Here is a 23,667-nt window from a genome sequence, read left to right as displayed (position 1 = left end):
AAAAAACCAAATAGCCCAATTAATAAATGGGCCAAGGAACTGAACAGACACCTCTCAGAAGATGATATACAATCAATCAACAAATATATGAAAAAATGTTCACCATCTCTAGCAATTAGAGAAATGCAAATCAAAACTGATCTTAAGATTTCATCTCACTCCAGTAAGAATGGCATCTATTAAGAACACAAACAAACAAAAAGAACACAAACAACAATAAGTGTTTGCGAGGATATGGGGAAAAGGCACACTCATACATTGCTGGTGGGACTGCAAATTGGTGCAACCAATCTGGAAAGAAGTATGGAGATTCCTTGGAAAGATGGGAATGGAACCACCATTTGACCCAGCTATCCCACTCCTCGGTGTATACCCAAAGGACTTAAAAACAGCATACTGTGTGGATGTGTAACCCATGTGATTCTGCAATCTGTATATGGGATAAAAATGGGAGTTCATAACCCACTTGAATCAAATGTATGAAATATGATACGTCAAGAGCTTTGTAATGTTTTGAACAACCAATAAACAAATGGGAAAAAACCCAGCATACTGCAGGCACACAGCCACATTAATGTTTATAGCAGCATAATTCACAACAGCTAAATTGTGGATCCAACCTAGATGCCCTTCAGTAGATGAATGGATAAAGAAACTGTGGTATATATACACAATGGAATATTACTCAGCATTAAAAGAGAATAAAATCATGGCATTTGCAGGTAAATGGATGGAGTTGGAGAATATAATGCTAAGTAAATTAAGCCAATCTCCAAAAACCTAATGCTGAATGTCTTCTCTGATATAAGGATGCTGATTCATAATGGTGATGGGGGGAGGGGCATGGGAGAAATAGATGAACTTTAGATAGGGCAAGGGGGAGGGAGGGAAAGGGGGGAGCATGTGGGTAGGAAAGGTGGTGGAATGAGATAGACATCATTACCCTAAATACATGTATGAAGACATGAATGGTGTGATTCTACTTTGTGTTCAACCAGAGACATGAAAAAATTGTTCTCTATTTGTGTAGTATGATTGAATTGCATTCTGCTGTCATATATAACTAATTAGAATAAATAAAATGAAAAAAAAATTAAAAATGCAAAAATTTCAGTATGGCCAGAGCATTGTTGTGGCTCAGCGTGCACAGTACAAGGTGGAAAAAGATGAAAAGTAAGCATGAACCAGATAATTGAAAAGCCTCTTAAACTGTGCTGAAGAAGTTTCTTTGCAAAACAGGAAGCAAAGTGATCTATGAAGAGAGGAAAATGATAATTTGCATAGGACTTAAAGACAGCAGTAAGAGGTTGTAGCAGCAATTATTGGCAATAAGAAAGGTCACACAACAGGGTCATATAAAGGGGTTACTAAGGCAGCAAGACTTTGCACTGAGGTGGATGTCCACAAATTTGTTAGTGGCATCCATCATTCTTTAAATGTTGTGAGATTTTTTTCCCCCATGCAGTGCTTGGAACGGCAGATGTAGGGATGAAAAATATAGATAACTGGGATTAATTGACTGAGTGATTACACTGGGAATTGAACCCAGGTGTGCTTTGCCACTGAGTAACATCTCCAAAATTCATTAAAAAAAAATTTTATCTGAGACAGATTCTCACTAAGTTGCTGAAGCTGGCCTGGATCTTGTGATCCTTCTGCGTCAGATACAGGCATGTTCCACCACACATGGATGAGAACTGGAATGTTTTAAGGTGATGGTGCGACATTAGGGTGTGGCAACAGGTAAGCCAGGGACTTTAATCAAAGGCCATGGGTTTAAATGAAAAACAATGTTCGTGGGATGGGAGATATTTATCATATTTGGAGAACAAATATATTGAGACTAAGGGAGATATAGTATAGCAAGGATGAGGATTGCCAGTCTAAGTGGAATTGAAAAATGTAAGATTATAGAGATGGAGCAGTATACAGTGATTAATATCTAGATTTTCTAGAGTACAAACCAAGGAATGGATGGACAATGTAGGGGTAAAGTTCATCTGGGTTGAGTAAGTTGAAGAAGCATGGCTCAGTCATGTATGTTGGTTTCATTGGGATGACAGCAGTAAATCAGGCAGAGAGGAAAACTAATGTCAGGTAGTCAGTAGGTAACAGTAACAAAGGAGGGTAATAGGCAGTACTCAAGATAGTGTGGACATAATGCCTTTGGGGATGGTGAGGCGTGTGGGAGGAGAGAGATCAAGAATAGACAGACTGGGGCTGGGGTTGTGGCTCAGCAGTAGAGTGCTCGCCTAGCACAGGCGAGACCCTGGTTCGATCCCCAACACCACATAAAAATAAAGATATTGTGTTCAACTACAACTAAAAATAATAAAAAAAGAATAGACAGACTGGGATATAGTTCAGTGGTAGAGTGCTTACTTAGCATGTGCATGGCCCTGGGTTCTAGTCCCAGTGTGTCTGTGCACATACACACAGACACACACACACACACAGGAGTCAGTAGTTTGAATTGGATGGTGGTACCATTAACCTATTTGGAATGCTCTGAGGGGAAGTTTTATTTTTCAGGTAGAAGCTTCATTTCTGACCTTGGGAAATGGTTAAAGGTTAGGGGAATGGTTAAAAACTGAGTCGGCAGGGAGAGGACACACAGAAGCAGGTTCTGGTGAGCCCTTTCTGGAAGGGCTTTGTGGCCTAAGGCAAGGATGGAAGGCCCAGACCCATGTGCTAGGCTGCCACCTATGCTTCCTGGTGCATCCATCTACAGAAGGCTGGAAGGCCCACACGACCAGGTTCCTGCACCTGGCTGAGGGCCAATCTCTAATCCCTGACACCCAGCCCCAGGACCCCTGGATCTCGGATACACACTGCGTTTCTTTCTTCCCGCTCAAGGGTGGGAATAGGCGCAAGCGCTCTAGCTGAACTGGGAAGGCAGGAGAATGGCAAAGCACAGGACGCAGGCGCCCTCGACAACGGTCAAGGTGGGAATGGCCGGCAGAGGGCGCAGGCGCTCTGGCCGGAGCAGCCTGGGCGGGGCATAGTCGTTGGAAGTGTGGAAGGGTCGGTGGAGAGCAGGCTCAGCGCGAGACCGCGACAGTGGGCGGGGTGGGGGCGGGGCTGCGCGGTTCCGGAAGGAAGTGGTTCCGGGTCTTGCGGCCCGGCTGAGGTAGTGGTGGTGCCGCTGCCGTAGGAGGCGGCGGCCGTGTGAGGGGCGAGGCCCGAGGGGGCCGGCGGTGGCGGCGGTGGCGACGGCGGGGATTTCCCGGTTGGGTGAGCGGCCCTGGGGAACGGGCGGGGCGTAGAGGCCTAGGCCCGCAGAGAGGGCGTGTCCTCCGCGCGGGATGGGCGGTTCTCCGGGTGGCGGTTGGGGCTGCGGGGAAGATGCGGCGGTCCGGCTCAGGTCCGGACCGCTCCCCGGTTTTTCTTGGATCGCTCGGCCAGTTCAGCCTCGGGAGCGGCCGCCCAGGTTAGGCTCCCAGCGGATGGTTCGCCAGCGTCCCTCTGGCCTTTCGACCGGTGTCTTCCCTCTGGTGCGGCGACCTGGGCACCTGCTTACGCGACCCCACTCTTTCCCGGTTCTCCGGCAGGTTGCTGTCCCCGCGGTTCCTAGCGTCTGTCATGGGGGCGGAGGGAAGGCGGTGTCCAGGGACTATGCCCTTGTTCCCGAGGCGGTCCCCGACACGTCGCCTGCGGGATCTGAGCCTAGGAGCCCCCGCTTTGTCCTCGTGTAGTGCTCCCGCAGCGCAGCGGCATCTTCTCTTGATTACGTTGAGAATGAGTAGTGAAGGCTGCTGTTTATCCTGCATTACATAGTAAAACTTGCCTTTTTGGAAACGTATACTGAAAATTGGCGCATCTCATGTGCTTCTCTAGGATGTATTTGGGAAACTGGGCCAGTCACAGTCTGGACTGCCCTGGTAGTAGGTCAGGAGGGAAATAAATGGAAGAGAAACTTACACCCCTAAATATTTTCCTTCTGAGGTGCTTTTTGAGATGCCTTTTAGGTGATTGCCTTTCTTTTCTGGAACACATTACAAACTAAAGGTAGAAATCAGTGTCACTCAAGCTACTGGTCAGGCAACCTTTTAAGCCCCCCCCCCACCTCCAAATGGGAACAGGTCCAAAGGAAAGACTGGAATTTGAAAAGGTTTTGCTGAGGATTCATAATGCGTGCTTTTATTTTGTTTGAGATGGGGTCTTGATATGTTGACCAGGCTGGTCTGGAACTCTTGGGCTCAAGCGATCCTCCCACCTCAACCTCCAGCGTAGCTGGGACTACAGGCAGCTACAGGCAGGCACGGTGGCAAGTCAGGGTAGAGTGCTTTATTTTTCAATGGTATTTTAATGGTAATAGTATATTAATGCTTTATTTATTTATTTTATCCCCCCTGCCGTGCTGGGGAATCCAACCCAAGGCCTGGAACATGCTAGGCAGGCCCCCCACCAGAGCCACACCCCCAGTGATGCTTTATTTTTAATAGTATTTTTAAAAATGGCTGCAAAATTTTTCATTTGAAATCCCTGCAGTTTCACAACCTCCCCCAGGAAACCTTTAATATGCCTTATTATAAACATTTATATAAAGAAAAATATTTAGTAAGCCATTCACATACAAAACTTTAAAAATATACAAAATCACAATGAAAAATTCACCTATTCATCTCTGCACAGAAATGCAGAGATGAATATGTGATATTTTTGAGGTAAACTCTTTTGTAATTGCTTTTTTCCAACTATATATCAAGCCATTATATGGCTGTAATAATTTATTTAGTTGGTTATTCGGCATTTTTCACTACTTAAACACATTGTTGGATAGATTTCCTTAGTGTAAATTCCTAGATGATGGAGTTGTTGAGCAGAGTATACAAATAAAGGGTTTTATAAAAACAAATGTGAATTGTTCATTTTCACTCTATAAGGCATTGCTATTTTGCATTCCTACCAATAATTTGTGGGTGTCCTTACCCACATCCTATCAAAAGGCAAAATTTAAGGATTTCTGTAGAAAAACGACCCATTTGTGTTCTCTCCAACCAATACAAGCATTCTTCTCTAGTTATCACTTATTTTTCTTATTTATTGATAGTAATTCAATTTCTCATCTTTTATTCCACCTTTACCAGTTCAGTAAAGAAAGGTTATATAGCTGAACAAGGGATTTTTTAAAAGTTTTTGTAGTTGTAGATGGACAGCATGCCTTTATTTTTTTTAATTTTTTTATGTGGTGCTGAAAATTGAACCCAGTGCCTCACACAAGAAAGGCAAGTGCTCTGCCACTGAACTACAGCCCCAGCCTTGAAAAAGAGATTTGAAGTTAGGATTTCCTTGAATTCTAGCATATCTGATTACCTTGAACAAATCGCATAACTTTTCTAAGGTACTGTTTCCTCAATTGTAAATTAGGGGTTTTAATGTGTTACCTTACCTTTCCTGTAGAGTGGTTTTAAGGGTCAAATGAGACATTTATGAAAAGTACATTTAAACATACTTTGTCTTGTTGCTATTGTGGTCATTTGTAAAAATTTCAGAGTGCAGAAACATCCTGAGGTTTGTAAATTTTTAAAAGAAATTTCTAAATTTAGATAGCTATTCCATGATGATGCATGCCTGTAATCCCAGAGGCTTGGAGGCTGAGACAGGAGGATCACAAGTTCAAAGCCAGTCTCGGCAATATAGTGAGACTGAGCAACTTAGTGAGACCCTGTCTCAAAATAAGGAATAAAAATGGGCTGGGATGTGACTAGTGGTTTTTAAAAATGGCTGAAAAAATTTTCAGTCCCTGGAACCGATAATAATAAAAGCATCAGGGTGCAGGGTACGTAATTCATTGGTAGAATGTGTGCTTAGCATGTGTGAGGTCCTGGGTTCAGTCCCTAGCACTTCAAAGGAAAAAAAGAACTGTATCTGAGTTATTAACTTAGGGGAATGAATGAATCTGCACAAATTTTATTTATTTATTTATTTATTTGTTTGTTTATTTATTTTAAATAATATTTTTTTTAGTTGTAGATGGACACATACCTTTATTTATTTTTTTTAATGTGGTGCTGAGGATCGAACCCAGTGCCTCACACATGCTAGGCACATGCTCCACCACTGACCCACCACCTCAGCCCCTGAATCTGCACAAATTTTAAAGGAGCAAATATTAAAAGTCACTATGTAAAGCCTAGGGGGAACAGTTATAAAGGTAAATTAAACACAGTCCTTGGGTTTATGATAAAGAATACAGTCTTTGTGCCCTAGAGGGTATAAACTGTCCAGGCAGTTAGATGTAGCTGCTTTCCAAATTTAGATGGCAATTTTACATGTGATGGAAGGTGTCAACTACTCTTGAGTGTGTTAAAGCCCAATTCTGCTGACTGAGCATCTATCTGAGTAGGTGACTAGGCAGTCTCTATAGGGTCTTTTTTAATATTTATTTTTTTAGTTGTAGTTGGACACAATACCTTTATTTCACTTATTTATTTTTATGTGGTGCTGAGGATCGAAGCGTTCTACCGCTGAGCCACAACCCTAGCCCCTACAGGATCTTTTTTCTGAAAGTAGGTGTTGCATACTGGGGAACGGAGTACAAGAACCTGGATTCTAGTTTAAGGTCCTCTATCTGGGACAGTTAACCTTTCTCAGGCTTGTTTTTTTCACTAATGAAATAGGGGTAATTCTAATTTCTTCAAGTGCTTGCTGTGAGGATTGAATGAGATAGTATTTGTCCAGTGCTTTATAAACCAGGAAGTGCTAGCACTCTTGTGATTTTTTTCTTATCCACTAGACTTATTAGCTTCTCAGGAAAAGAAATTAGGTTTCTTCCAACTTTGTGTTCATAGTCACTAGCAGTCACTGTCACCTAGTAAAGTTTGCTAAATTAACATAGAATTTGACACTGATACAAATGTATTTTGTATCAATGAAGAAGATAAGTAAATATGGAATATTGGGAAAAATTGACTATATCATTTAGAGTTAATAGTAAGGAATCAAAGGAAACTCTGCACTAATTGGACCTAGACTCATCTATACTATGCCTGTCATTCTCTTTTAGATCCCTAATACCATATAGTCCCCTCCTTGTCAAGAATACACCTACTCAAGTTGCTCCATTTCAAAACCTCTTCCCTAGACCTCTCATCACTGGGCCCCCACCAGGCTTCTCTCCTCACCTTCCTAGACAACTATCTGAAGGAGTTAATAATTGGCTTTCTCAGTCTCCTGAACTTCCACTTATTACTCAGGCAAAGTGCATGATCTCATTCTGAGATTTTGCGACCCAGGGTTTCCTTCCTCACAAAATTCTTTCTCATTCTCTTTTGCTAGTTCATCTTCTTCCACAGGTTGATATTCCTATAGGACTTGATCCGTCTCTGGAATAATTTATAGAGCATTGAGGCTATCTGGTGTTTAGAGGCTTGGTAGAGTTCCCTGTGAAACCATCTGGGCCTGGTGCTTTTCATAGGATATTTCCTTAATAACTTTTTCTATTTCTTCTATGAAAATTGGTCTTTTTAAGCTTTCTAATTCCAATACATTAAGGTTTAGAGATCTGTATTTATAGTAAAATATAATTTTTATCTGGATTTTCAAATCATTTGGCAGGTACCTACTAACTAATCTGATGATTCATTTTTTCTTCTATTTCAATGGCTATTGCCTCCATACTATTTCTTATTTTTTAAAAAAAATATTTATTTAGTTGTAGATGAACACACAGTATCTTTATTTTCATGTAGTGCTGAGGATCAAACCCAGTGCCTCACACATGTGAGGCAAGTGCTTCACCACTGAGCTACAGCCCCAGCCCCCCTATTTCTTATTTTGTATATTTGTTTTTTCTCCCATTTTTTTCTTAATAAAAATAATATAGGGACTGGGAGTATAGATCAGTAAAGTGCTTGCCTAGCATGCACAAAGGCCCTGGGTTGGATTCCTAAGGCTTGTTGTATAGCAGTTTATGTATTTAGTTGTTTTTAAAGATAAATTTGTTTATTAATTTTAATTAGGTATATATGACAGCAGAATGCATTTTGATTCATTGTACACAATTGCAGCATGACTTTTCATTTCTCTGATTATACACAATGTAGTGTCACACTATATGTGCAGTCATATACGTTCCTAAGGTAATAATGTCCATTGCATTCTACCATCTTTCCTGTTCCCATACTCCATCCCTTCCCCTCCCTCCCCTTTGCCCAATCAAAATTCCTTCATTTTTCTCATGCCTCACACCTGCATTATGGAGCAGCATCCACTTATCGGAGAGAACATTGGGCCTTTGGTTTTTTGGGATTGGCTTACTTCGCTTAGCATGATATTCTCTAACTCCATCCATTTACCCGCAAATGCCATAATTTTATTCTCTTTTAATGCTGAGTAATATCCCATTGTGTATATATACCACAGTTTCTTTATCCATTCATCTACTGAAGGGCAGGCATCTAGGCTGGTTCCACAGTTTAGCTATTGTGAATTGTGCTGCAATAAACATCGATGTAGCCAATATCCCTGTAGTATGCTGTTTTTAAGTCTTTGGGGTATACACCGAGGATTGAGATAGCTGGGTCAAAAGGTGGTTCCATTCCCAGTTTTCCAAGGAATCTCCATACTGCATTCCATATTGGCTGCACCATTTTGCAGCCCCACCAGCAGTGTATAAGTGTACCTTTTCCCCCACATCCTCACCAACACTTATTATTGTTTGTATTCTTAATAGCTGCCATTCTGACTGAAGTGAGATGAAATCTTAGAGTAGTTTTGATTTGCACTTCTCTAATTACTAGAGATGGTGAACATTTTTTCATATATTTGTTGATTGATTGTATATCTTCTTCTGAGAAGTGTCTGTTCAGCTCCTTAGCCCATTTCTTGATTGGGTTGTTTGTTTTTTTGGTGTTAAGTTTTTTGAGTTCTTTATATATCCTAGAGATTAATGCTCTATCTGATGTGTGTATGGCTACAACCCCAGCCCAGACTTTTGTGACTGGCTTCTTAGCATAATGTTTTCAAAGTTCATCCATGTTGTAGTATGTACTAGTACTTCATTCCTTCTTATAGTCAAATAATATTTCATTGTATGAGTATAGCACAATTTGTTCATTCATTCATTTCTCAGTGTATGTTTGGGTTATTTATACCTTTGGCTATTATAAATTTGCTCCTATGAACATTTCTATACCACTTTTTATATAGACTTATGTTTTCATTTCTCTTGGATATATACCTAGGTGGGGAATAGTCAGGCCATATGGTAACTTTATGTTTAACTTTAAAACTGCCAAACTGTTTTCCAAAGTGGCTGTGCCATTTTACATTCCCACCAGTGATGTATGAGAATTCCATTATCTCTATATCTTTGAAAGACTTGTTATAATCTTTTTTTAAATTTTTTTTTAGTTGTGGATGAGCACAATACCTTTTTTTGTTTGCTGGGGATCGAACCCAGTGCCTCACACATGCTAGGCACATGCTCTACCACTGAGCCACAACTCCGGCCCATAATCTGTCTTTTTTTAAAAAAAAAATATATGCCTTTTTTTTTAATTTATTTTTTATGTGGTGCTGAGGATTGAACCCAGTGCCTCACACATGCTAGGTAGGCGCTCTACCTCTGAGCCACAACCCCAGCCCCTAATCTGTCTTTTTTATTATAATTGTCCTTATGGGTGTGAAGTGGCACCTATTGCTTTTTGATTTGCATTTCACTAGTGACTAGTGATGTTATATGCTTATGAGACTTTTTTTTAGAGAGAGAGAATTTTTTAATATTTATTTTCTAGTTTTCGGTGGACACAACATCTTTATTCTATTTCCATGTGGTGCTGAGGATTGAACCCAGAGCCCCGCGCATGCCAGGCGAGCACGCCACCACTTGAGCCACATCCCCAGCCCAACTTACGAGACATTTTTATGTCTTATTTTTAACTTTATTCAGTTTTTTTTTCAGTTGTAGATGGACACAGTATATTTATTTATCTTTATGTGGTGCTGAGGATCGAACCCAGCGCCCCACGCATGCCAGGCGAGCGTGGTAACGCTTGAGCCACATCCCCAGCCCAAGTATATTAAGTTTAAATCAGGGATCAGCAAACTTTTTCTCTAAAGGGCCAGATAATACTTCATGTTTTGTGAGCCATATACAATTCTGTTGCTGCTACTTCTTTTATCTTCATCTTCATGGTCATCTTCGACCTTTTAAAAATGTAAAAACCATTCTTAGTTCAGGCTGTACATTTAAATTAATCTGTCTGTCTTATCCATTAATCTCTAGAACCAGTACTTTTTGTTACAACTGATGTGTACTAAATAATTGCTAAGTTAATATTTTTAAAATAGTTTTATTGAGATATAGTATATTGTTTGAAGTGAGCAATCAAATGGTCTTTGGTATTTTTTGCAGTTTTACAACCATTTCCATAATATGTTATCTTAATTTTAGAACAGTTTCATCACCCCAAAGCTACTTTTTTACAGCTATAAGGTATAATTTATATGCAATAAAAATTACCCATTTTGAGTAGTATGAATTTTATAAAGCTAATTTTAATATTATCCAAAAGGAAATATTCTTAGGGATACTTCTTTTATCACATGCAATAAATATGACTTGTAAACATTACTCCTCAGTGATCTCCACTTTTGCCCCCAAGCCAGTGAGTGATTCTATAGTCCCTGGAGCAGCAACATCCATATCACCTGGGAACTTGCTGGAATCATGGCCCACTTTAGGCCCAGAAATCTGTATTTTAATCAATCCTCTGGGTAATTTGAGTGCATACTATAAAGTTTGACAACCACTGCTCCAAGGTTCTTCCTGTGTGGAATTGCTGAGTTGTGGGATATGGGCATATTCAACTTTATTGGATATTACCATACTGCTTCCAAACTAGTTATACTTGTATATATTTGTCCTAGGAGTATATGAGAATTCCTATTGTTTTATATCCTTTCCAATGCTCCAGAAAAACAACTTAAAAGTTTTTTGGTCAATCTGACAGGCAAGAAGTGGCTATGATCTTAACTGGCATTTTCCCAATTACTAATGAGGTTGTCCATCTATAAGATGGGCTATTTGAATTTTGTATTCTGTGGTATGCTATTTGGAGTCTTTTGCCTATTGAAATAAATAAAATTATGTAAGTAAATAGTGTGTTAGGGCTGGGGTTGTAGCTCAGTGGTAGAGGGCTTGCCTTGCATGCATGGATTCGATCCTCAGCACCACATAAAAAATAAGTAAATAAAATAAAGATTAAAAAATAGTGTATTAAAATCATCACAGAACCAACCCAGAATTCCCAAAGCAAAAGAAATTAGGCAGGGGTACAGGGGAACCAGGGAAGAATCCCAGGGGAGATGATGGTCAAGTGGTCCTGAAAGGATAGGAATTTGTTAGACAGACTGAGGCAAGGCCGTCTGTGTGGTAGGAACAGCATGCCTGATCAGGAAAGCAAGTAGTATGGTGTGGTAGACTAGTAGGGTACCTGGAGGAAAAGAGTCCCATAGGGCTAGGAAAAAAGGTAGAAAGCAATTAGGTGTAAGTGCAACTGAAATTACTACATCAAAATAAAGGAAGTATGATTAATTTCATAGTTTTCTTACATATTTCAAGGTTACCCTCCATCAGATATTAGGGACATACAAATCAAAACCACACTGAGATACCATGCCATACGCACTAGGATGGTGCTTTGGTTTAGTTTAGTGTCCCCCAAAGATCCATGTGTTGAAGCCTTAGTCTCTAGAGTGGCACTATTTATTGTACGTTAATGGAACCCACAGGAGGTGGGGCCTAATAGGAACTCCTTCCATCATTTGGTTTGTGTCTTTGAAGGGCATTGCAGAACCTCTTTTGCTTCTTGGCCATGAGATCAACAGTTTGCTCCATCATGTGCTTCCTATTCTTGCTGTCCTCATGTCCTCAGAGGCCCAAAGCAATGGGCTCACCCAGTCTTGGATAGGAAACCCTCAAAATATGAGCCAAAATAACCTTTTTCAGTTTATAAGTTAGTTATCTCGGGTCTTGTTATAGTGATGGAGAATGGACTAACACAGGTGACTATAATTAAAAATATAATAATAAATGGTGGTGAGGATATAGAAAAATTAGAAACTGCTGGTGAGAAAGTAAAATGGTACAGCAACTTTGGAAAAGTTTGGTATTTCCTGAAAAAGTTAAAAACAAATTTACCATATGACCAGACAATTTCACTCCTAGATATATAGGAAGTGAAAATATATGTCCACACAAAAACCTGTACAGAAGTATTTATGTAAGCATCATTCATAATAGCCAAAAGGTAGAAACAACCTAAATGTATAATTAAAGGTGAATGAATGAACAAAATGTGGTATATCCATATAGTAGAATATTATTCAACCATAAAAAGAAACAAAGTACTGATAGATGCTGTAACATGGATGAACCTTGAAAATGTTATGCCAAGAAGCCAGTCACAAAAGACTACATATTGTGTGATTCTATGGTGTGGTAGACTAGTAGGGTACCTGGAGGTACCTATGTGAAATTTCCTGAATAGGCAAATCCATAGAAATAGAAAGTAGATTAGAGGGGCTGGGGATGTGGCTCAAGCGGTAGCGCGCTCGCCTGGCATGCGTGCGGCCCGGGTTCGATCCTCAGCACCACATACCAACAAAGATGTTGTGTCCGCCGAGAACTAAAAAATAAATATTAAAAAAAAAAAGAAAGTAGATTAGAGGTTGACAGGGGCCAAGTTGGGAAAGGAGTGTAAAATTACTGCTAGTGGGATTTCTTTTGTGGGTATGCAATATTCTAAAATTAGACTATGTAATGGTGTACATCCTTGTGAATATCCTAAAAACCACTGAATTGTATACTTCAAATGGGTTAAATTTTTGTCATTGGAATTATATCTGAATAGATTATTTTGTTAATAAAATAAGATGAAAATAAATTTCAACCTCCCCATATTTTGTTTTCTCACCATTATCGTAGTATTTTCTATTTATCCTGCGCCCCACATCTTTTTAAACTGATATTTACACAATAACAGTTGTACTTTTTGTATTGGCGGAAAACCTACAGTGCCAAGTTATTTATATTTTAATAATTACCACAGTATCTTCAGAAATTTGCAGCATAGATGTACATAATATATGAGACATGGTTATCCATTCCGTAGTCTGTGCATAGTGACTGTATGATTATTCATGGATGCATGGCAACGATTTTGAAAGCTACTGGGGAATTGGAGCCACTAAGTTGGGAACTACTTAATTATAAATCAGAAGTGAGATATAAATAATGGCTAGTATGGAAAATTATACTCTAATTATGTATTTTTCAAAATTCAGTTCCTGAAGTGATCAGTTTCTTTATTGAAGATTGCTTAAAAATTCCAGTTTAAAAGTGACTTTTAAAATGTACTTATTTGGATTGTGGATGTAGCTCAGTGGTAGTGCTCATGCATAGCATGTGTGAGGCCCTGGGTTCAGACCCCACCACCCACCCCCAAAAGAGAAGAAGAACATTGTAGGAAAAAAAATCAGAAGTAAACTAAATGTCTAGTAATGCCTAATTAAGTTTTGGGTATGTTTATCTGTTGGAAAATTAGGCAGCAATTGAGTATTATAATTAAGAATTGTAGTTCTTGTAATCTAGCAATTTAAAAACAGGATAGGATATATTATCATGTATCTCTAAACATTTTGACTGTGATTACATGAAGTGTTTATGTACATGGCAAAAGACAGGAAGGTAGTAATGGTTGTATTCAAATAGAGGAACTCTGGGTTTATTTTTTCTTCTTTTTGGAATACTTACTTAGCAGTTGGTATGTGCAAAACATAATAACCTTTTTTCATGATTTAACTCAGAGGTCATCAAATTATAGTGAATTTGGCCTGCCAGGCCTATTTTCCTTTGGTCTTTGAGCTAAAAATCATTTTTACATTTTTATTTTTTAAACTAATTTTAACAGTATAGCATATTTAACCCAATATACCCCAATAATAATTTTAACATGATAAATATTTAGAAATATATTAATGATATATTTTTTTAACCAGGTCTTTGAAATTAGATGTGTTTAATACTTACAGCACATCTCAAAGTGGTCTAGTCGTGGCTTTACATTTTTAAAAAAATTTTTTTAGTTGTTTAATAGATCTTTATTTATTTATATGTGGTGTTGAGACTCAAACCCAGTGCCTCACTTATGCCCGGCAAGTGCACTATCCCTGAGCCCCAGCCCTAGCCCCAGCTCCATGGCTTTACATTTTTTTTTAATATTTATTTTTTAGTTGTAGTTGGACACATTACCTTTATTTATTTATTTCTATGTGGTGCTGAGGATTGAACTCAGCCTCTCACATGCTAGGCAAGCACTTTTCCATGGCTTTACATTTTTAAGGAGTTATTTTTTCTAAAAGAGAAGGAACAAATTCGACAAAGACCTTAAATTGTCTACAAAGTCTAAAATAATCACAATGTGGTGCTTAACAGAAAATTTGCTGATCCTTGATTTTATTCATTTTATCCTGACAGCATTCCAATAAGGTGGGTGCTATTATTATCATCCTATTTTACAGATGGGAAAACAGAAGCACAAAGGGTTTAAGTAACTTTTTCTTGGTCGCATTCACCATGTTTTAGAACAGATTGCAGGCTCATTTCTATAAACTTGCTAACATTGTGTTTCTTTGCAGTGTAAAAAGTGGATAGTGGCTCACGTGTCAAAGGATGGCACGGTCACGATCTAGATCGCCCAGGTGGAAACACAGGTGAGCAGTTCTTAGTTTAGCAGAGTAAGCAACTTGGAGTTGGGATGTGCTATGACTTTGAAATTCACCAGTACTGGTTTAAAATCTATTTAAATAAACTCATGGGACTTGGTTATTCACAGTAGGTGATTTATCATGGAATTGGTTGTATTTCTAGATTCTAGAAGCTGACAGTTTAATTATTGGCATCTAGAATTAATTTATTTTTTATTTATTTTTTTTTAGAGAGAGAGTGAGTGAGAGAGAGAGAGAGAATTTTTTAATATTTATTTTTTAGTTCTCGGCGGACACAACATCTTTGTTGGTATGTGGTGCTGAGGATCGAACCCGGGTCGCACGCATGCCAGGCAAGCGCACTACCGCTTGAGCCACATCCCCAGCCCAAGAATTAATTTATAATAAAAAGAAATGGAGTGGTCACAGCAAGGGAGAGTGAGAAACATCTTTGAGAGTGTTACATTTTTTAAAAATTCACGTGTGGTTCAGAACTCTTCTATGTGCGTTTTATCTTATTTTTTCATAATCTATGTGTTTGAAGAAATGTAGAATCAGAAAATAAGGAGGTTCTAGTTTCTTCTTCATGGCAGAATAATAGTTTTGAAGAGCCCAATTGTATTTCAACTCCTCTCTTCTGGTGGGTAGTATCAACAGTATATATATGCATAGACTGGAACAGTTCAATGTCTATTGTACATCTGCTACAGCCAGGTTCTGGGGCTTCCATCTTCAGTGGCCTCAGCAGGTATACAGGCTAGCTGGAGAGACCGACATGATAGCCAGCTATGATCCGGTAGGAATGGGACAAAGCCTTCTGGATCTACAGGGAGAGAATAATTCTGTGTCTGTGGAGGGAACTAAGAAAGTCTTTAAAAAAGAGGTGACAATTTTAGCTGGACATTGAAAGATAGGTAAAATTTTTAAAGGTAGAAAGAGTGAATCAAGTATTCTGATTAAGGGGGAGAAGAAAAGCAAAGGCATAGATCAGTAAATGCAGTTAGTTTGTCTTGAGACTTTTAAAAAGGACCATATTCACATACATAAGAGGCAGGCCGAGATTTTCATGTTAATGTACCTTGGCCACTGTGCTCATTTTGACAGTGTAGTGACTAATCAATCAGTTCTTCAACAGTTTTCATTTTGTAATCCACAAGACCAAATTGTAATGGGGAAGATCTTCAGAAAGAAAAGGGAATACAAAGAAACAAAGGATTTGATCCTGGAAGGTATCACAGAGGTTGTTTTGTTTCACCCTTTTGTGTTAGGTTCTGATGAAGGACACAAGAGACCCTGGGAAGCTTAGGGAGAGCCTGATTTCTGGATTTCTTCTTAGGTTTCTTTGTCAAGAACTATAAAGGGGAAAAAAACAACTATAAAGGGTCTGATATTTTATTCTACCTGCAGGCTAGTGTGTTAGCTTGCCACAAAGCATTCCTGGGTCAGAGACAAAGGCCTTTATTACTCATACTACAGTAGGCAGTTTGAGCTTTAGGTTCTTATTGTATGCCCTACCCTCTAGGTCTCCTGAGGGCCAGCACTGTGAAGTAGCTGGCTGGGTGGATGATGCAAAGCAGTGGGATTACCCATTGTCTTTGCCAACAATGGAATTTTGGCATAACTGAAGAACCTGAGTTTCCTATGAATAGCTGTAGGGAAAGCCCCCAGCCTTTACCTTGGAGGAGACATTATCTTATTATTCTGGGCAGCAAACAAACCAGCCCTCAGTCCCTGAGGGAGTCTCTGTCTCTATTTCCAAGGCTGTTTTCCTTGAAACAAAAGCTGTCAGTGCCTCTGCTCACAAGACTTGCCTTGCTGAACTCCAGAGACTAGAGAACTCTCCCCCAACAGACTCCAGTTTTCTTTTGTCCCTTTAGGAGAATCAAATATGATAACAACCTTTCTAGCAACCTCCAGAATATAGGGGTGGTATATAATAAAATATGATATAAAATATAGTCTCAAAGCAGTTTTTAATGTGAAATAAGGGTTACTTTAAGATCTTGAGTATTTTCTTCAGTCTGCAAGGTTTCTGCCTCAGACTACTAGCTTTTCTCCTTGGTAGTGAAAGAGATGGACTCTTCCATTTAAAGACTTCTTGTGATGAGGTATAGCCAGCTGGATGGCAGAGTTTCGTTTCAATGAAATAATACCAATATATCCAGCTTGGTGACTCCAGAGGGAAATAATTGCCAAGTCTAGTATATATGTCCCAGTAGGTACCCAAATAAGATAGATCTGCTTCCTTTAATGTATGGAAAACACAGACTTGTCACTAAAAGGAAAAAGGTCACTCATGGTTGCTCCAACTCTGTGGTACCTTCTGAGAAGGGATGATTAAAAAAAAAAACTGCAAAAGAGGCTTGCTCATTGATGAGAAGACATTAGACCTTCAGAAAGGAGATTGAGGCAGGTCAGATTGGTTAATGTCCTCGGGTGCAAAATTGAATTTTATTGTGTTCCAGATAGTGGTGTTCCTCTCTCTTATCTTTAAGGCTGGGGAACCCAGACTGGTTTCCCTGGATATAGGAGCCTTCCTCCTCAGTGGGAATACAAGACTTCATGTTGGCAAGGCTGAGGTACTAGAGAAGGTAGATACAGAAGGCATGTGTTGTCCCTGGAGACTATTGTAGTTGCATTAAAGCACACTTTCACCAAAGTTAACAAGCTGTTTGAACAGCACATCTTTCAGTTGATATATAAGGGAGCAGGAGTGGGAAAGAAAAGCAACTTATCTGTGATAGAAGTACTTAAAACAAAACTGAACCTAAGATTCAAGTCTTAAGACTTTTCTGTCCCCTCTCCCTGCCACCTGCTAAGTATATGTCTCTTATTGATACAGCTTTAGGAAAGAGAATAGACAATCAGTTGGAAAAACTATGGGGTCAATAAGGTGTCTGAGTTTGGATTGTAACATCATTGGATCTTAGAATCTAACATAATTTCAGAGGCTGGGTTTGATTTTTTTTCAGACACTCTCATACATGTTTATTCGTGTTGATCTACTGTTTCTGCTTATTTCTTACTTGGCCATTAACTCTGATACAAGCTTTTGCTGATCAGCCCTTTGAAGTCACTACATCTTTTTTTTTTGCCAGTACTTTGCAATTAACAATCTTCCAAAATAGATCTTGCCTTGAATCTAAGCTGGTCCTGCTTTAGTAGGATGGGTGTACTCAGCCCATTTTGACATGCATATGGAATACATTGGTTCAGACCCCCCCTCCATGTACAATTCAAAATGCATATATGTAGCAAATTGATGAATTTAGTTTGAGTAAGAGAATCAGTGGAATTTTAGGAAAGGCAAATGTTTTAGGTAGGACATATTAAGACAAAGAGTTTATTGTCTTAAAATGGGCTAAACTTTTCTGTGTTTGTTTACATAGGTCTTTATCACCAGTACCTAGAAATTTTGAATACTACAAGCAAAGATATTCTCATGGGCATTATGACTGTGAATATAGAAAATATCCGAAAAGACCTGTTGCTTGGAGAATGGACAGTGAGAAACATGAACAGAATAAACAAAGAATTCCCCCTCGTGGAAATCTATATTACCGATCTTATGAACATAGATCACCTTCCCCCGAGATAAGAAACTCTGTAGAAAATTTTTACACATATAATCCTCACCGAGTGTATTCACCAGGAAGAGGGGATGGTAACAGAAGATCTCAGTATATACCCACATACTCAGAGGGTGTACCCTACATAGAGCATGAGAGGAATTGTTATCCCCAGAAAATGCAAGGAAGGTATATTCCTGATGACCGCAGAATTAGAGGAAGTGGGAGAAGAGGGAAACCACCTCAGAGGTCAATAGCAGATTCCTTTAGGTTTGAAGGGAAGTGGCATGAAGATGAGTTGAGGCACCAGAGGATGCAAGAAGAAAAATATTCCCAGTCACCTAGAAGAGGCTCAGAAGACTTTGACACAAGGAGCTCTTTTCAGAAGAGGTATAGGAAAACATTAAACCTGGGTAATTTGGTATATAAAGCCTCAAGTGAAAAGTCTATTTACTTTATGGTTGAAGATAACCACCTTGAAAAGCTTTTGTTTAAAAAAGATAAAAAGCATTGTAATATAGTTGTGGTCTAGTGGTAGTAGTAGTGAAATTATTTTTAGAGTAAATCATGTTGTTAGCTAAAATGTTTAAAAAGATGGTATTTTCCTGTATAACTACCTTGTGCCTCTATGCAGGCTTGTGGGATTATAGGTTATCCTTACAACTGCATTCTACATTTAAAGCCATGCTACCCAACATTCTACACATATAAATTCTTACTTTCTTCTCTGTAGTGCAAGTGTAAACTGCTTTATGTCAACACAGGTATCCTGAGGATCGTGATTTCAGAAAATATGGACACACATCAAAAAGACCTAAAGACGTGGCGAGGTATGAGAACAGAGAGCCTGCCAGAAACCCAAAGTGGAAGCCTGAGCATTTTCCTCCACCTTACCAAGAAAAGAAAGATCAGCGCAATTTTGCACCTCAAACTCACCGATATGCTGAGAGGGACTATCCAGAGACCAGTTCAGCAACCAAAGTGTCCTATGACTATCGCCACAAGCATCATAAGCTCTCAGAAGGTGACCAGGACTTTTCTGATGGGAGAAATCAGAAATACTTGAAAGAAGAAGATAGAAAACACAGTTCTCAAAAAGGCCCTATAGGTAGAGAGTCAGATTGTTTTAATGCCGGAAGAGGGAGAGAGACTGAAGATGGACAAGTCAAAGAACTTTTTAAACCATCTAAGAAAGACTCAGTGGCCTATACTCATTCAAATAAAAATGAGGTTGATTTGAAGCCCTGTAATGACAAACGAAAGAAAAAAATAAAGAAAGAAGGGGAATTCAAAAAGGAGAGCAACTCCTCCAGTAACCAACCTGATACAAGTCAAAAACTTTCCAATGTGAAACACTCGTCCGTCAATATTAAGAAGAAATCACTTACAGTTAAAGTAGATGTGAAGAAAACAGTAGATACATTCAGGTATTATCTTCATTTTTCTTTATGATGTTTAATAAATGTTTCTGCCACTTCTTTTTGCAGTTCAAAAATGGAATTGGTAGTGTGCTTGGAGTTCCATCAAGGAGTGGAAAGGATTGCTTGGATTTTTTCCCAAAAGCCCTGTAATGAGGATGAATCCTGTGATTAGTAATAGAAAGTGATCTCATGTCTGCATGTTCCCACATCTTATTTCCAGATGCTTCCTGGGTGCATGGCATTCTGAGGAGTTGTTTCTCTTCATGGATTTATGCTGCCAGGTTTTCCTTTCTAGGGATAGGCTGGGTGGAGTTCAGGAAGACCTATTCTTTGGAAGTTTCTCAGAGCCTGTGTTCCCTGTTGCCTGATATTCAGAGAATTTTTGAGTGAAAAGGTCCTGGTTTTATAGAGGAAGAAAGCAAAGTCCTGAGAGATGAAGTGACTATGTCAGAGTGGCTGGGATTCAAATTCCCACCCCTACCCTCATGACTCCAGGAGGCAGAGAACTTATTGTCATTCCTGCTACCCTGTCAAAATGACTGGGCTTAACTGACTAGATTCTCCCAGATAGAGGAAATTAGGCTATAATCTGGGGAGATGCTTATTTATAAGACATTTGCTTTAGCTCTTAATGAGTCTTAAAAAAAAGACTGCTATTGTAATAGGTTATAGTCTAAGGCAAGCTCACATGCTTTTTTCCATTATGAATATTATCTCCATTTATGGATTCTGACAATAATAAGATGCTGCAGTTAGCTATGTCAGCTAAATCTGTTCATTATCTTAATACACTACCAGTATGTCAATGAAAAAGGGATGGACCATGTTCATTTGGTGCATTCATATTCACAGTTGACTCCTATTTGTATTTGAATCAAAACAAGAAAATGAAATGGGAAAGAGTAAGATGGGAGTGGGAAGGGAGGTAAACCCAAGGTCTTGATTTTTTAAACAAAATATTTTCTGTTTCTTTTCTTCAAGTTAAGCATAGCAGTTATCCTTCTGCATACTTTCTTTACATTCCTGTACTTACAGAAAATATATTATAATATGTATATTTATATATGCTTAAAATGAATTAATAAATTGTGTCACTTTTGAAGACTACTAGAAATACCAATTTTGAAGAGTTTTGGTTTTCTAAACTTCATTCAAGATACTGCACAGTTAATTTTACAATTTGATATGAGAAATGGAAGCTTGATCATCATCATGGATCACGAAAATGAGCTTCCACAAAAATGGAAGCTACTGCACTTGTGTTTTAAATTTAAAAACTATAATTATATGAAATCTCATCATCTATCAGTGGAGTTTGGCAGCACATGTTTGAATACCTGCCCAGGGCCTGCAGGATGGCTTGTGTAATAAAGAGCCTTGACTGCAAAACCTCTCTGTTCAGAGACCTGAAGAATAAATAACTGAAAAAATGTGTGCATCTTTTCAGTTTGATAAAGCATCATAGTCAACAAAAGCTTTCTCTGTGATTATAATTATTTGTTGATAATGAATTGTGGACGAGATTTGTGGGTTGGATTTAATCACGTGGGGACTGAAGAAGTACCCATAAAACAAAGGTAGTTAATGCCCTCAATAGAATTTATGTTTTCAATTATTAACATAAATTAGATTTTTCTTTGTTAAGAAAGATTAAAATAATCATAATTATAGAGTGCAGAGAAAGGTTTATTTGATGGTTAAAATTGAGAGAGTTTATCCACTTTTTTTGAAATACTAAGATAGATATTTTGTGTATCTGTTTGATTAATTTTGGTCAGTTATTAGTATGGTTAAAAAGGTATCGCCTAGTGATCTTTCTAGATTCCAGTTTGTATCTAGAACAGCAATAGGTAGACACTTGCTTGAATATTCCTTGTGTAGTTAGTACTGCTGTTAACAAAGAAGAATTCTAGTGACTCACTGTAAGAAACTTCATTATCAGAGGTAGAAGGTATATGAGTCATAATTATATATGTTTCAGAATGTAAATTAGAGAGTTACAATATGAACATTTCTACTAAGATCATTGTGTACCCAAAGCATGAATTGTTGTATACATCTGGAAGCCTTAAAGCAGATGAAGTGAGTTGCTGGTTTCATGTCGGGTCAGGGAAGTAGAAGGGAGGAGAGAGGAGAAAGTGGGAAGGAGGAGGCAGTTCTAGTTTCTGGAGCAAAATAAGCTGTTGCCGATGGACCCAAGGCTCCTTTAATTTCCTCAGATATTGGTACAAGACACCTGGGATAAGGAAGGTTGGCTATCAGAGTTGATGGTGAGCTGAGTGAGTACACCAGCCACATTTGCATCTAGTCCTTTGTTTACCACTGAAGAGATACGAAGAAGATCTCCCTGCCCCAATCAGATCTTTCCCCATTCTAAAAAGAGATGAGGTGGGTGATAGGTGCCAGAGGATGCTGAGGAAATAGATTTAGCACAGATGGGGAACAGTGTGAAAACCCATAGCTAGAGTTTTGAAGGAAGGTAACCTATAGCCTATAGGTGGAGATACTTGCTCTTACATAGAATTAAAAAACTAAAGCCTTGTACCGAGCCACATCCCCAACCTTTTTTTTTTATTTTAGTATTCACTAAGTGAAATACTTCATTTTTTATTGATTTTATTTTTTAAATACATGACAGTGGAATGTATTATAATTCTTATTACACATACAGAGAACAATTGTTTATTTCTCTACTGGTATATAAATTATGTTCACACCAATTCATGTCTTCATACATGTTCTTTGGATAGTGATGTCCATCACATTCCACCATCATTGCTAACCCCTTTTATTTAGAGACAGGGTCTCACCGAGTTGCTGAGGCTGGCTTTGAACTCACAGTTCTCCTGCCTCAGCCTCCCAAGCCACAGGGATCACAGATATGTGCCACTGCAGCCAGCCTCATTTCTGGTTTTTACTCTAGCTTCTCTTTGTGTCTTTCAGGGAAACTGATAGAGAGAGGTAAACATTCTGTTAGGGGCTGTGGTTCATAGGTTTTTGTCTTCCTGTGAGCCACTGAGCAGCTCTGTGACATTGGGCAGGTCACCTGGCTATACTCTTTTGGCCCCAATTAACCTGAAGTTTCTCTAATCTTGCTTGGATTGGCCATGTGTTGATAGCTATGGAAGCTGAGTTGACAAGGCACTTGAAGGCTCATATAGTTCTCTGAACTTTTGCATATTCGTATGCAAAATATTTAAGAACTAAATATTTTAAATTTAAATTTATCAGAATTAAACAAAAAATGTAAAAAGGTAAGCTAAGAAACTTAAAAATCAAAATTAAATTGGCCTCAATAAAATGTTAAAATCTATTATCTTCTTAGCTGAAACATTTATTTCAGAGTGGTCAAGTCATTTTCCATTCATCATTTATTTATTCACTGGGTATTTTTGAGGCCCCATCTTATTTGAGACAGCCTTTTGGGAACCCCAAAAGTATAGGCTGAATAAGATTAGGATCTTTTTTTCTCCTTTGGTTTTATAGATGAATATGGTAATGTTGGCAATACCACAGTACAGCCAGTGATTCATGGGGTGGTGTATGGCTGAGCAGCAGAACAGGTGATACCAGACTGGGAGATTCAGGGAAGGCCTCGTGCAGGAGTTGACCTGTGAGCCAAGCTTCAAAAATTTGTATGTTTTTGGTACATGAAAATGAGGTGAAAAACATTTTATATAATAAAGGTTAATGAAGGCAGAAAAACATACCCAGGAACTTTGAGCCCGGTGGTTCTGAAAAGGAACAGAGAGAAAGGAGACTAAGAAGGTAGGCAAGTCATGACTGCCAGCCTGATTTGATACTGCAGGTCTGGTATCCCTTATCTGAAATGCTTGGGAACAGAAGTGGTTCAGATTTAGGATTTTTTTAAATTTGGGAACATTTGCATTTACATAATGAGATATCTTGGTTATGACCTTAGTCTAAACATGAAATTCATGTTTAAAAAATATTTTTTAGTT

General features: G+C 38.7%; 1 protein-coding gene across 8 annotated transcripts in view; it reads left to right on the top strand.

Annotated features, from left to right (window-relative positions):
• The first annotated feature begins 3,100 nt into the window (after positions 1–3,100).
• BCLAF3 (BCLAF1 and THRAP3 family member 3) overlaps positions 3,101–23,667 on the top strand; it is a 55,682-nt gene continuing 35,115 nt past the window's right edge. For 7 of the 8 annotated variants that reach the window (XM_081277208.1, XM_081277211.1, XM_081277210.1 and 4 more), the window contains exons 1-4: positions 3,101–3,234; positions 14,647–14,721; positions 18,105–18,674; positions 19,049–19,711. In XM_081277208.1, the coding sequence (XP_081133334.1) occupies positions 14,681–14,721; positions 18,105–18,674; positions 19,049–19,711 (1,274 nt within the window). In that variant the 5' untranslated portion in view covers positions 3,101–3,234; positions 14,647–14,680. Of the gene's footprint in view, positions 3,235–3,290; positions 3,431–14,646; positions 14,722–18,104; positions 18,675–19,048; positions 19,712–23,667 lie in introns of those variants that run through there. The other variant, XM_081277205.1, reaches the window with a different exon arrangement.

Source organism: Spermophilus citellus (genome assembly GCF_964194105.1).
Source record: "Spermophilus citellus genome assembly, chromosome: X".
NCBI lineage: Eukaryota > Metazoa > Chordata > Mammalia > Rodentia > Sciuridae > Spermophilus > Spermophilus citellus.
This window is presented reverse-complemented; position numbering and strand designations above follow the sequence as displayed.